The sequence below is a fragment of the Camponotus floridanus genome, unplaced genomic scaffold (assembly GCF_003227725.1).
Source record: "Camponotus floridanus strain SB8 unplaced genomic scaffold, Cflo_v7.5 scaffold8, whole genome shotgun sequence".
In the NCBI taxonomy this organism is placed as follows: Eukaryota; Metazoa; Arthropoda; class Insecta; order Hymenoptera; family Formicidae; genus Camponotus; species Camponotus floridanus.
The window spans coordinates 2,578,594-2,593,881 of NW_020229849.1; the positions used below are offsets into that span (position 1 = coordinate 2,578,594).

The 15,288-nt window shown below is 38.8% G+C and overlaps 1 protein-coding gene across 2 annotated transcripts in view; it reads left to right on the forward strand.

The window, feature by feature from the left end:
* Nucleotides 1–15,288, forward strand: part of LOC105249607 (protein neuralized) — a 61,316-nt gene that overhangs the window by 5,435 nt on the left and 40,593 nt on the right. The window contains exon 1 of one of the 2 annotated variants that reach the window (XM_025414258.1): nucleotides 307–490. The exons of the other annotated variant lie outside the window; for it this stretch is intronic. Within the exon in view, the coding sequence (XP_025270043.1) occupies nucleotides 457–490 (34 nt within the window). The 5' untranslated portion in view covers nucleotides 307–456. Of the gene's footprint in view, nucleotides 1–306; nucleotides 491–15,288 lie in introns of those variants that run through there. 2 annotated transcript variants of the gene reach the window in all.

A 15,288-nucleotide genomic window follows, 5' to 3' on the forward strand; every position in this document is an offset into this window, starting at 1 on the left:
CTCGCCACGTGTCAGGGTGCCCCGCGGATGCTGCTCGCGTTTTTCCGCGGGCAGCATCGCGCGACGCCGCGGCGCACCCGCATCACCGAGGGAGAATCAATTTCCGCGCTGCGGCACGTTCAAAGCGACGCGCAAAATCGGCGCCTTCGCCGCCGGGCCAATCACGTCGCGGCGCTCGCGCCGACAAAGCGTAGCGTGTGCGGTCGTCGTCCGTCCCGCGGCATCCCAGCGACACTGCGGATGCAAGATGCACTGCCTGCGTGACTGACGGTGATGTCCGTCGCCGCCGCCGCCGCCAACGTCGTCCGAAAAATGTGCCCGTTTCACGCGCGCCCATGCGTCCGGTTTTTCACGTGAGCCCGCCGAGCCCGTCTGGCAACATCGTTCGACAAACACCCGACACCATTACCTATCACTGCCACCGCCGCCGCCGTTGCCGGGCCGACAACGACGACGATGGGTCAATCGTCGAGCAACACCGGACACAGCGGTGAGTCTTGAGTCTTCCCCCCCCGCCCCTCGCGTGGCCGGCTCGATCGTTTTTATCGCACGCGAGCGCGCGCGCGCGCGCGCTCGCTCGCGTGGCCGTGACATGTGTCAACCGCGACGCGGACCGTCGTCGCCGAGATTCAGCGACGACGATCACCTGGCCTCGCCCCCTCCCCTCGTAAGAAATCCTCCTCCGGGGAGATTAGGTTAGGTTAGGTTAAGTCGCGGTGGGATTTCATTCATATCCTGTCGGCTCTTGACACGTCGAGATGAAGTCTCCTTTTTTCTCTCGACAGCTAGATTTATTCGAGATAACGATGATAATCGATCGTGAGGATCATGCCTCTTTTGCGTTTTTTTTTATCTAGATTCTGTCGCAGACTAACTTACGCATGTTGTTTCTCGAGATACGCTCTCCTAGGTTTTGATATTAGGTCGATTGCATCACGATTACACGTGGCCAATTTAAATGCTCCCTCGAGGAATATCGTATCAATTGACGATGTCAATGCGTGGCTCTAGCAATTGCGAAAGCATATATGAAAGATGACAAATACATATTAAAAGGGAAATTAAATAAATTATTTAAGAAATAAATAAATTAAAGAATAAAAGGAGGAGATAAATATTCGACAATGTTAATATATTCTCTTGAATTTTTTTCATTTTAAAAAATTATCCTTAATCATTCTTATATTAAATATTTAATATGAATCTAGAGAAAATGTTTAATATGTATCTAGAGAACTGTATTTTTTTAACGCACATTTAAATGCACTATTCATTTAAATGCGCTGTTATCGACCTGTCTTTTACTACCACCTGTCTTTGAGCGACATCTGCTTTCAGCTACATCCTGCTCCATTGGTAATACAATGTGTGCGATATCTTTCTGAGCTCTCTCTTTCGAAATATAATTAATTAAATGTAGTCTCAATTAATTGAAATTTTATTCATGCAGTCAGTTAAAATTTTATTACAGGAAATATGCAGGAGTTTTCAATTGGAATTCAAAAGTTGCATTATATAATTTCTTATATAATTCAGTCGAATCGATATAAAATAATATACATCGATAAAATAATACTTTATTAGAAAGCTAAGAGAGACTATCAAATTTTATGGCGAAAATTGTCGACGATTGTATCGATTTTTTTTACAATTAACGCATATTTTTTTCATGGAAATACAATCTATTTGGATGAAAATTTATACACGTTATCGCATGTGTATAAATGAAACGTCAAGTCGATCCATCTGGATCATTTGGATCGATGCTCGCGACATTCGCGTTACGTTTACACGACGCGGAGCATGCGATATTTTGCCAGCTGCATTTTTCGGGGCGCGTCTCTCGATTCCGGCGCACCTTTCGATTCCGTTTCGTTAAGGTTGGGTTTCGAGGCTTGCAAGATGCTCTCTCCCGCACCCCTGTCGTAGGTACGTCTACCTATCGCAGGATCCCGCACCTCTTTGCATCGCTCGGTCGCATGGGCCACAGATGGTATTGTCATATGGCAGACACACGGGGCCAGGCCTCGGAGGCGGCAAAACCGCGATTGCACATCCGCACAAATCCACGACAGACCCGACGCGGGCCTCGCTTCCCAATTATCTAATCGACGTCACGCGAGCGGTTTCAATCGAGCAACATTCATAAATACATTTTTTTTTTATTATCATTATAACATTGACATGTTTGTTAAATCATCTCTCGAAAGTTGAGGTAGCAACTGAATTTGAAATGCGAGATAAAAAAAGGGACAAGTGAAAACTTGACGATGCGAAAATATTTTTTGCAGTAGTAAAAGGCATCGATTTTATGTTGCTGGCGAGAAAAGATCATTGTCCTTAAATTAGCGTGTAATCTATAATCTTCGGAAATGCGATAATATAAAGAAATAACGGAACTGTCATTAAGCTCTCGCGAAAAAAGGTAGGCGCGCGTTCGGGATTCATAGACGACACTTCCGGGGAAGGGGATTAACGAAGAAGGAGAATCGTAGACGGTGTGTGATGGCTGGGGTTCAGGGCAGCGACCCAATTCTCATATGTATTTATACCAGGAAGACGCTACGCCGGCTGCGCGTGGCCATTTTGGAGATCCGAAGAGAGAAAGAGAGATAACACGACGGTAGAAAGCGAGAGGAAGAGAGAGAGAGAGAGAGAAAAAAGGCGTCTCTGTGCGTCACGAGACGCACTCCGACGCGAGTCTAATGACTCTGGAAATTCAATTCCGGTTGCAACCCACGACACCATCGTGTAGCTGCACTTTAAGATAATTTCGTTACCGCGAAGATCAATCGGAGTCTGAGAGGCATGTGACTGCAAGATTGAGAAGGCGGAATTTCAAGAATATTTCTTTGTCTCGAGAATATTTCAATAATTATGGGATTAATTATTTAATTAATGTATATTCACACACACCCGATCGTAAATTGCACTTGGTCAATGGTTGCGACGCTCACAAAGAAGAACCGGGATCTATAAATCTTGCACAGAAAAAAAGGACATTCCTGTTTTGAAAATATTTTTAGTTTTAACATGGAAATCTTGAAATGAGATATTACGTTAATTAAAGAAAAATATAATTGCTTGAATAATTGCTTACTTGAATGAAGCCATTTTATATAATTCAACCGAGAAGAATATATTCTTATGATTTAAGGTTTAATTTTCTTGAATAGAAAAGAAACACTGTTGGATAGAAAATAACATTTTTAAATCAAAGATTATAATTTTCTTAAAGTAGAATTAAATAATTATATATTCTTGAGGTGACAATTACAATATTAAAATAAGACTAATATTGTTGAAATTTAAAATTATTAAATTCTCCTAAGAAGATTATAAATTGTTGCGTATATACGAAACAATGAACGCGTTAGTTTAAGTATATAAATTTTGATTTGACACTTATTTTTTTTCTGTGTGATCGGGAGATTCTCTCACGCGACTTTGCGCAGCTGATCTCGGGCCAGGCGACGTTGCACAATAATTCGTTAATAAAGACTGGATTTTTTTCAATCTCCTTTGTGCGAAATGGCGCGACGGAAAATTCGGAAAAGCGTCGCTGAATCGTGTGGAGAGACCTACTAGGTATTGTGCAAACCTCGACAACGCAAGCCGAGAGAATTGCGTTTTTCAACCTGATGTAACCGAGAGGCAGCAGGTCCATTGTATGGCATTGACGACTAGGTCAGGTCAGGTAGTTCAGGTACACGCAAAGCTCGACAACTATTCACGTGAAGAAAAGATCGAGAAGTGGAGAGAGCAAAGTCTCCTCCAAGTTCTTCCGTATTCACGTCGCAAGGACAAGCAAAACTCGAGGAAAACGCTTATGGCGGCGACGAAAGAGATATGACGTTGATACGGAAATATCCACTCGCGCATAATTATCGTCGAATTACGCGTCGATAGCATAGACTATCGTCTGTAGGATTTTATTTCATTGGGTTTTCAGCGTAAATTCGCTCGCATCCCTCGTACGCTGCATTAAATCGAAATGCATCCATTTTCGTATACGATAATCTGTCAATAAACTCGCGGCGCTTCGAATATCGCGGAATATAGGTCATTACGGATGATGTTTGAGAAAGAAAAATTCTCTCGCGTACGCTATTTTTATCCCCTCGATGATTTACGGTGCAATCTCGATAAACTGCAACGTCGGCTTGTTACAGTTTCCAAACTATTTCGCGGCGAACGTAAAATTCTGTAAACTTTGGATAAAAGTTTAAGTAACCGTCCTTCAAATTACGATCGATGGGGGGCAAACGACACGAGGTCGATAAAGAAACGGCTCCCTCGAGAATAATTGGAGAAAAATAAATGGACGCCGCGGGTCCGTACGTGGTTTAAAGGCACACGCGGCTCGCATATGTGCATCTTGTCCATGTACGAATGCGTAATGAAGCGTGCACGGCCGTACCTTAAAGGCGGTGGCTATTTTTGACGTTAGATATACACCCGGGTCGCGGTCGTTGCATCTGCCCCTTCGTTCTTCTATAGCGAGACTCCTCTTTTCAGATAACGATAACGGTATAGGAGGGTCGCTTGCTCCGATATGTAATCTCGAGAATGTGAATCTCGTACAGAAGAAGCGTAGCTCGATCCAAAGTGGATCGTTGTACACGTGACTTTGATCGCGGGACCTTCATCGTTTCTATTTCGCTGTGCAATATTTCTGCAAGATTCAATGGTTCGCGATAATTTTATTTGAGAATTTTTCCTTGGCAAGGGTGTCGAGAGAGAGCATAATTAAATCTTGAAGACTATTCGAGAGATATATCATAATTTATGTAATTGAATCTTGAAATAAAAGTCTATTCGAGAGAGATAATTAATTGAAGAATATGATCTTGAATTCCCAGCTTGATTCGCAAAAGGACTTAGTCTTTTTCTTCTCTCTAAAAGTGAATCAGTGTAAATATCACTAATTTAAACAGTAAAATAAGATTTCACTGAGAATCAGTGAGTATTTTACTGATTTTCAGTGGAAACACGCTTATTTTATGTTATATCTCAGTTGAAGTAAAATTCATTGTAAAACCTGTAATCGCTCGTTCGTTTACCGCTATTACTCGCTATCTCTCTCTCTATTCAAATTTTAGTCATGAATTATATAAAGTTTGCAAAGAGCGATAGATAAAATTAGAAATATTACATTGATTTAATTTCTGAGACAATCTTAATAGAGTTTTCAGATATTAAATCGATTTTATAAGTTGGACAAATAAATGTCTGGCGACTTGATGAAAATTATTCGTTTGTTATCTATTTGAAATAAATTCAATATGCATATAATATAAATTAAATAAAATTTTTAATATAATAAATATAAATAAAATTTGTAATTTTATGAAATAGAGAGATGAATTGTAGTTTAATATTACTGATTGAAACGATCAATATTATTAACAAATTATTTCAATAAAATATCACTGATTTACACTGCTGTACTTGTAACTGCTGTAATCAGTGACTATTTCCTGTTTTTATGAATTTTATGAAATAGATAGAGAGATGAATTGTACACAGAGAAAAATATATACTGTATTCAAGTAAATATTATTTATTTTAAGTATATCATAAGTTTGTATATCCGCAAATATATCATAGGTTTACCACAAGCATTAAATTTAATTGAATATATATTGAATTTTAGTAAATGCAGTATTTTAGTCAAGAATATTAAATTAAAACAAAAATTTGGTTTGCTTACTACAAGAGTTGACGTAAAGTAAGTTTGATTTTTCTTTGATACAACTTTACAATATTCTTGAAGAGAAAATAAATTCTTCCTTTGAATACATGATAATGAGATTTTCTAACACTTGTAATGAGTATATTTGAAGATTATCAAGAATATTCTTTGCTGAAGAAAATTATTATTTAAAAAAAGAAAAATAAACTGAGTAATCGCTTTTCTTGGCAGTAGAATGATATTTTTCTCTGTGTAATTTAATATTACTGATTGAAACGGTCAATATTATTAACAAATTATTTCAATAAATTATCACTGATTACAGTGTTGTACTTGTAACTGCTGTAATCAGTGACTATTTCCTGTTTTTTCAGTGATAACACGCTGATTCACTTTTGGAGAGTTTATATATTTGGAAACTATCGGTGCTCTCCCTTTGTCGAGATAATAAAAATCGACTCGAGATTCGTCATCTGTCATCAGAATTATAATCTTAAGATACTTTGTGTAATCCGAGCAGCAACACGGTCGACATAGACGATTCGGCCACGGTGGCCGGTAGTCGGCCACCGTCTATTCCCAGTGCGTTGCAACACATAGTGCGCGAGCGCGATCCCGCCGCGTTGTTATTCTTAACCCGACGGTAGGGCGAGGGGCGGGGTGAAAAAAAGGGTAAAAGAGCGTGTCTATGACGTCAATTGGAAAAGGTTCCTCTCGTGCCACGGGGCGCGAACCGCGCGAGATTCGCTCTCTCTCTCTCTCTCTCTCCGGCCAAAAGGCTTTTCTTCTCGCCCACCCCACCCCCCTTTCGCGTCCCCCTTCGTCATCCCTCTCACGTGCCGCTGTTCATCGCTCGTTAGAAGCGGCGAAAGTGCGTAGCGATGGCATCCGCGGGATTCGCGCGCGACGCAATTGGCCGCACGTCAAACGCACCGGCTATTTGCAACCCTAGTGGATTAATTTTAAGAGGGAACGACGATTTGGGAACTATCCCGTCGCCGCACTTCCCGTTCTCTCTTTCTCTCTCTCTCTCTCTTTCGTGGATATCCGTTCGCGATACTCAGTCTCGCCGGGAATTCTTCGCGAGACGTCCGATTGAATAAAATGCCTTTTAAAACGAGACGATTTTGTCCAACGCGATTAATTCTCGAAAAGTTTATTCTCGACTCGAGATAAAAGTAACGAAGTAATCACGCTCTCTCTCTCTCTCTTTTTCTTCATTCAAATGAAGCGCTCGTTTGCATTGAGATCGATGTCGCGCGAAGAGCCATCAGACGAAACGCGGACTTTTATTCTGCCTGCCTCGCGATTAATTATGCGAGCTTATTCGCTCGTTGTAATTAAAGCTCGCGCACGTTTTCACGTGTGTGGGTGAATGTCAGGGTCGCGACGTACACGGGCGGAATCGATCGACGGGGATAGGGTGGAAAAAAAAAACTTGAGAGAGGCGAAAGGCTTTTATCCTTCGTTATAGCATGCCGCTCGGAACCCTCGCAATTATAGAAACCACCCTTCTGCGAATTCGATGGGGTCGCGAAAAAGAGAGAAAGGGTTTTTCCTGGTTGAGGAAGAGAAATGCGCTCGCTCGAAGGCAGGGGTCTTCGACTAGTACCTTTTTCACTGCGAACAAAAGTTTTTTCCAGCATCTCGACAATACATTTAAATTTTCTGCACGAAATTTCGCTGCGTTAACGATTGTTTTATTTATTTAAATGTGTTATATTTCAGATAAAAAAATATTCCTTTCTACACGATATTAATTTCTTTGAATATTTTCTGTTCTCGAGAATGCGTTTAAATTTTCTGTACAGAGTTTCGCTGCGTTAATGATTGTTTTATTTAATTAAATATGTTATATTTCAGATAAAAAATAATCTTCTGTACACGATATTAATTTCTTTGAATATTTTAGAAATAAACTCAACATTTCTTTTGAAAAATAAGTAATGGTTAAATATAAAGTTTGCTGAGCGTGCACATATGTATATAAATTGTACCTCTCAAGTAAGATTTAGAACCCCATCTCGATCTACGTAAGCGTGGACCCACAATTTTTTTGCGATTTGTTTTTTTTCGAAGAACTAAAGGGAGGACGCGAAGCGTGGCATGCACAGATTCGAAACGTCATAATTCATCGAATCATCGGGGGTTGCGGGAACAAACAGTGGGAACAACTGCAATTGTCCACGTAGCAAGCGAGTGCTAATGACCACGGAATTAACCCCTTCGTCATTCAAGTACACGTTCACCCTTCGAAAATTCACGGTTCGCTGTTTTGAGACATATTAGGCTTGTCCAGTGCATCTTTTTGGCTCCCTTCTGAGCTTAACCCATTGTATCGTGTTTTTGTAGCATTATCAATGTTGTCGATACTAAACAAAGACTAGAATTTTACGATTTTTCGAATTTTTGTAGAATTTCGCGAGCTTAATTATTTGGAATTCCTCAGGAAATGCCGCAGAAGCGATGGAAATTAATGAATGAATTTCCGAAATACTTGCGCGAGCAATAATCGACATGAACGAAGCTAAATTTAGAACGCGACGGGATTTCGTCTAAATTTAAGGTGACTTTAAAAAACTCTTGGACGCTGCGCTTTCCTCCTCCGGCTTTCTATTTGTATGTCGTAATTGCATCGACGGTCCCTTGGCAACTGTTCCTTGACATAATTTCTTCCTGTGACTTAATTCGCGGATACGTCTAGCGACAAATACTTTAATAAGTTTCGATCTTGTTCTACGGTCACGATTCTTCTATCGCGCGTGTAAAATATTTTAATTATATTTCCCATAATTTTATATCGAGGCTCGTGACCATTTTAAATAATAATTTATCAGATGTTAATAATAATTTATTTGATTCAAATGTCTCATTTGACCATCGCATATGCGAACATTATTGTTCGACGTTTTAATTAATTACCAGCTGGCTTGTTATAAAAGACACGTTGCGTATTTCCCATCTCCGTTTCTCTCTCTCTCTCTCTCTCTCTCTCTTTTTTCCTCTTCAAGTGCCGCGTGATCGTGTACCGAGTGACTCGAAGAGAAATGTTTTTTTCCCCAACCACCTGTTTGGCGAACCTGTCATATTGCGAGCATGCATATGTAGAATATCTCTCGCTCGTAAACTGGATAACGAACATTTCGATTTTCCTCTCAGAATTTTAAAGAGACAGCATCTCTTTTTTCGTAAGCTTACTTAGTAAAAGTAGCAACTTGACAAAGAAAGGGAATAGAACTTTCGGAATACGAGAAAAAAATATATTTCACACTTCGCTATCTTTTAATTCGTACACTGAGAAAAATCGTTTGATTGTACCAACAAGACGTATATGATTGAAGGCATACCAAATTTTCTGATTAATAATATTAAACTCACCAGCACCAAGTCGTCTAAAATTTTTTCCATCTAATCTCAAAAGTCTGTTTAATATTTTGAATTCCTACAAGATTATTGGATAAATTCAATTCAGATTATTGAATAAATTATTTTAAATTCAGTTTGTTAGAAATTAAACTGATAAACAGTGATGCAAGAAGAGGATGCAGTTCAAACACACACAATCAGAAAGCCAGCGTCCTCTTTCTGGCACTACTGCTCATAAGAGAAAAAAAAATATACTTTGGATTTAATGTTAATACTAGTTCTTTATATACATTTCATGGTAAATATTGAATACGAGTTAAATTAAGTGTGGCAAGCAAAGAAATTAATGTAACAAGAAATATTATAAATCAAACCAGAAAATACTAACCAAATCTTTATAATAAAATATATTAAACGTTCTAGTTATTAAAAAATCGAGTCTTATCATGATAACTAGAAATTCTTGTTTGATTTAATCAAAATGCCTTCAATCATATACGTCTTGTTGGTACAATCAAACGATTTTTCTCAGTGAAAGAGCTCGTACAAGAATTTGACGATGGCAATGAGAATTGGTGTCGCGCTTAATGACAGACAGAGTACGCAGCTTCCCTTAAGGCGGTGTGCGCCATTTTTCCCCTTCCATGGTGGCGATTCCGACACGTGCCTGCCGTGCCGTTGTCGCGTGGCTCGTCGTTCCATACTGAAAGAAACCCGGGACGATCGGGAGCAACGAAGACGAGAGATCGCGACGGGAATCGCTCCCGACGAGGATGGAACGAGCGCGAGGAGAGAAGAGGATAAGTCACCACCTGCCACGAGACGCACCGGCAGATGTTACCGGGTCCGGCTTGACCGACGTTCTCGAATCGCCTCCTCCTGATCGCGAGGAGCTGCCGAACTGGTCGGAAAATAAATTCGCCGATCGTTACAACATCCATGTACGCGAGCAACGTAAATCGTCAAACTTGGCGACTTTATTCGTGAGCGTTGCTCGGCAAAAAGAGCACAATCGTCCAGTTGGATCTCTTGCAGTTACAATGAATACCTTCTGTCTGATACTTTCGAAGTAAATCAATATGTTATATTAATATTTAAATAGCTGATCGCAAGGGTAATTTTAACAATTGAGTAGCTTTGAATAACTTGAGAAATTTTTTTAATAATACTTGAAGCTTGCAACGTCGACTCACGTTTCTTCGTGAGAAGCATTCGCGCGTGCAGTAACTAAATAACTCTTGGGGAAGTCGGGCTGATCCTCGTACAGACGAGACAGCTCGGGAGCTTCTTGTTCCGACTCCCATCCGAAGAGAGAACTTCGGGGATTACAGGAAGCGGACGAGGGTTGTCGGGACGGTGCTGTTACCAAGTGAACGTATTAACGGCGATGGTAGAAGGCTCGACAGATGTTGAGAATTTCAACCTCAAGAGCCAGGCCTCTGTCGGGAGCGAAAGAGGGAAAGAAGGGATGAGAGTAGCGGCAGCGATGGCTGAGGGAGAAGGGAAGAGAGAGACGAGATATTGGTGAGAAAATAATGGAGCATGGTGGCGCGTGGCAGCATGGGCACCATGGTGGGGATAAATATAGGGTGTAGGAGACACTTAAGATGATGATGGCGCAGGGAGATGCTGCGAGAAAAAAAAAGAGAGCGATCTCTCGAGCCTCGAAAACTCGAAGGGCGTTGAACCTTTTCCTAGGTTTCCGATTACATCGTTTCGGAAGTGCTTGGAGAAATTTGACTTGTTCCAGTTCGCGTTCTTTACTTTCATGGTCGAAATAATTGCAATAAAAAATATTAAAAAATTACCAAATATAATTAAAAATTCGTTCTCCGTTTTCCAAGCAATTAAAGGGTCATCGTCTATTTCGTCATGTCGGTAGCGAGTTGTTCGACGGGAGATGCTGCGCCGAGATAAAAACCTGCTGCAACAAAATCGAAAGCGTATGGGCAACGATCGGCATTCTTCACCAGCTGACACCCTGGTGGCGCGTGCCGCTGACTCCTTTATGAGAAACGACTTTTTCGTCTCTTGCATGCTTCATTAACGAGATTATCGCGATATTCGTCGAGCCATCGAGCCAGGTATCCATGAAGAGCGGGATTTTTTTGCCTCCTTCGAGTCGCGTGATATCGGCGGATATTAACAATTATATAGTACACATTATACAGTGCACAATAAGAATCATACTTGAGATAGAGTCACATCATATCTATTAACCACCTATTGACTGTCCGCGGACAGTGAATCAATTTATTCAAACTCGTAAACGAATGGACAATCAGATCTTAACGATTCAATCATTGTCTAAGTGCTTATATTAAATTTACAATTTTTATCGAAATATATCGAATAATATGATGTATGTATTTTATGAATATATAAATTTCGATATAAATTTACAATTTATATCGAAATTTATATATTCATAAAATACATACATCATATTATGTTATATTTAAATAAAAATTTACGACACGTTTCTTTAATTGAACACATGATTGGACACATCGAGGAATAAATCGGCAAATTAGAGAAAAAAATGGGGAGATATTCCCAAAGGACAGTATCCGGAAGAGTGACAGCTTCTTCCGCAGACTAACGTTAGCTCTGTTCCGGTTCCACTTTTCCGCCGGTTGTGCCGAAGGAAGAAGGCGCACAGGGGCGACATAAAGTGGGTGGATGATGTGAATAGGATATGTTGTGAGCGGTTCGGCTGAGTATTGTTGATCGAACAATGGCGTCTGGCTTGTTCCTCGCTGAGGGTACCCCAGGAGGCAGCTGACATTCTCTGACCGCGATAAAGAAGTAGCTCTGCCCGGCAAGAGGCGAGTAATAAATTTTTATCGATGCGATATCTAGATAAATCGTACGCGAAAGAAAATCTCTAGCCCCAGAATTCGACGAGAAAAAAGTATTTATATCTACAACAATTTATCAGACGACGAAAGATTTTATAAAATAAAATAAGAGCAAGACATTTCTATAAAATTTATTTAAAAAATTTCTGAAATTTGCATAGATAGAGTCATTGCAGGGGAGTAATAAATTTTTATCGATTTTTATATCTAGATAAATCGTACGCGAAAGAAAATCTCTAGCCCCAGAATTCGAGAAAAAAAATATTTATATCTACAACAATTTATCAGACGACGAAAGATTTTATAAAATAAAAGAAGAGCAAGACATTTCTATAAAATTTATGTAAAAAATTTCTGAAATTTGCATAGATAGAGTCATTGCAAGGGAGTAATAAATTTTTATCAATTTTTATATCTAGATAAATCGTACGCGAAAGAAAATCTCTAGCCCCAGAATTCGACAAGAAAAAAGTATTTATATCTACAACAATTTATCAGACGACGAAAGATTTTAGAAAATTTTATAAAATAAAAGAAGAACAAGACATTTCTATAAAATTTATTTAAAAAATTTCTGAAAAATTCGCATAGATAGAAGCATCGCGTTACAAAGAAAATTATTGGAAGTCACGTTTTGATATAAACAATTTAAGTAAACTTTTTGTCCAACATTATAAGAAATTCGAAAGCTTAGAAAGCTTGTGTAGATGAGTTTTGCGTACGTGTAAATTATTACAATTATATATTTTATATCTTATTAATCGTATATTCTATCTGTTAAAGCAGCTGTAAAGCTGCTGTCAGTTTTCTGATTGTAATGATGCTCTGTTCTTGGGCGCAGCGAGACTATTCGTTCTTTTATAAGATTGTCTACATAATTACGTACGCAAACATCGGCCAGTGGTTGGCCTATTGAAGACGCTTCCTCGACGGACTCTCGAGTTCCTCAATTATAATACTCTGTCGTATGCCTAACGATCCGGAACCTGACCGCGCTTTGTTTTTTTCCTGCAACGATGAAAAGTCAAAACAATTACGTTCAAGTTTAGATAGCCCGAGAACTCGAGTTTGTATTTCTCTTGAAATAATTTTACAAGTTTTTTCTCGTCGACTTTTATTCGTCGTAGAATCGCTTTACCTTTTGCCAATTCGTCTTCTTGCGCACAGCTGTGTCGCTTTTGCATGACCAGCGTGCAATGAACGCGCATCGGAATCTATTGAAAGCACCTTCGGCGGACAATTTAGGCATCTGGGGCCATCTCTCTCTGTCGATTCTGTTCGCGCATCCTACTGCCTACAATTGACACCTGGTAAACATATGCCGAATCCTGCTTTTCATTTTCAATTGCTCCGACACGCGGTTTTCTTTTATCCATTTTGCATTTCACGACGTTCGCAGCGCGCAATGGATTGTTTATCTTTTGGAATAATGTTTGCGAAAAAATAACGTTCTTTATTTTCTATAGTCATGCTAAAGGTTTAAAATTTATAAATTAAAAATAATTGTTTTGCTAATTTAAATAAATATAATCATTGCCTTTATTTGAATGTTAATAGCAAATATATGTTAAATTATAAATCAATTTACAAATTTTTTGCATATAATTTTGTAAAGTTTATTTTGCAAAATTTATTTGTTATTTATTTAGAAAATTTATATAATTTATTTTATTTATATTATTTTATTTATTTATTTTATATTAATTTAATTTAATTAATTTATTTATTATTTAGAAAATGAAATAGTTAACGATGATGACACATTTATTTTATAAAAAAGGCGTTATGCATATTATGCGTATATTTTCGCAATGATTTGTTATCAAAATGACACTTTAATTATCTAACATAATTTTTGTACAGCAATGTGTCCCGTTAAAGAAATTATTAATTTCTTGACAGACATGCGAATAATGAAAATTTTTACGCATAACAGACAAGAGACCCGAACGGAGGGTTAAAAGGTAGGGAACATCTGGCGCCAGGATGGTTCCCCATTTGATGAACTATATCGGAATGTCGGAGGGAGGAAAGGGGAGGGTACGAATATATTTGAATAAACCAAAGGTGATACACGCGCTATGCAGCGTGCGTTCCCTTTTCATTCCCGGTCATATCCCTTGCAATCCAATAAAACCAGCTGAGCTTTTGATTTTCAACCCACCGCGTTGACGGATGCCGCGTAATACTTTTGATTACGTTTTTCAAGAGTATCAAAGAATCGCGGAGCGAAAAGACATCCGTACAGATATCTTTTCTGCGATTTTTTCCTGTCAACATCTGCAATTTAATATTTATTCACGTTACAATTTATTTCAAGAGAATTTTAAAATAAATCCAATTTTTTTCTCCTTTCGCGAGACAAGAGTAGCCCTTCTGGGTCGCGTTAAAGTTCCTACGCGCGCGTGTCGCTCGCCGGGATTTAATGTCTCTACGACCCCCGCTCGACGCGACGATTGCTTCGTGAATACGCAATGAGAGATGTTCTTTCCTATGGAATGAAGGAGATTCGAGGAGAGATGGACAAAACACTCGAGGTGACTCAACCGCGTTCTTTGTGCGGGTGACGATCCTGAGGTAATGAACTTTATTTAAACGATCGCTTGGTAAACTTTGCACGAACGGACGCGTAGCACGTGCTCTTCCACAATTTTCTCGATGCATTTTCTCTTCTCGTGATGTACGCACTAAGTCAATGGATCAGAATTCCTATGCCTTTTCAATTTAACGACAATTTAATTTTGGGTTATTGATTAAAACTTTGTTTTTAATTAAATAGCCACATCTTTTCTATTCGATTTTATGTTACTTTGAAATCTTACTAAGACTTGGATCTAATACACCTATATTACATCTAGATTTAGCAACAAAAATAATGAATCATTTGGTCAACCATTTTTTACGGTGATTTTACGATGATCAGACATAAAAAACAGACTTTTAATTCTCCTGATCAGAGGAGGATCTACTGTCGTATAAATTTTGAATCTTTATCGATCGATCTGCACAATGGAAACAGTTGCAAGAACGAAAGTGAATAAGCGAAATATATATCCTAACAATAAAGTAATTAGTCTTGTGAGTTGCCAGTTGTAAGCCGGTAATAATGCAAGAACAAACGTTGTTTTTTAAAACGAACAGAAGCAAAAATTCTCCAGCCATTTTATTGCGGTAAGAAAATAAAAATACGCTCTTAAATTGCAATCCTTCAATTAAATAAAATCCTTAAAATTAAATATTAATTCGTTCGTTGTCAATTCTTGTAAAAAAGTTTAGATAACTTTGCTCTCTTTAAATTTAAATTCGTATAAGACGAGATCGCCTTTTGCTTGCATAAATTCCATCATTATACGATGCAATCAAACG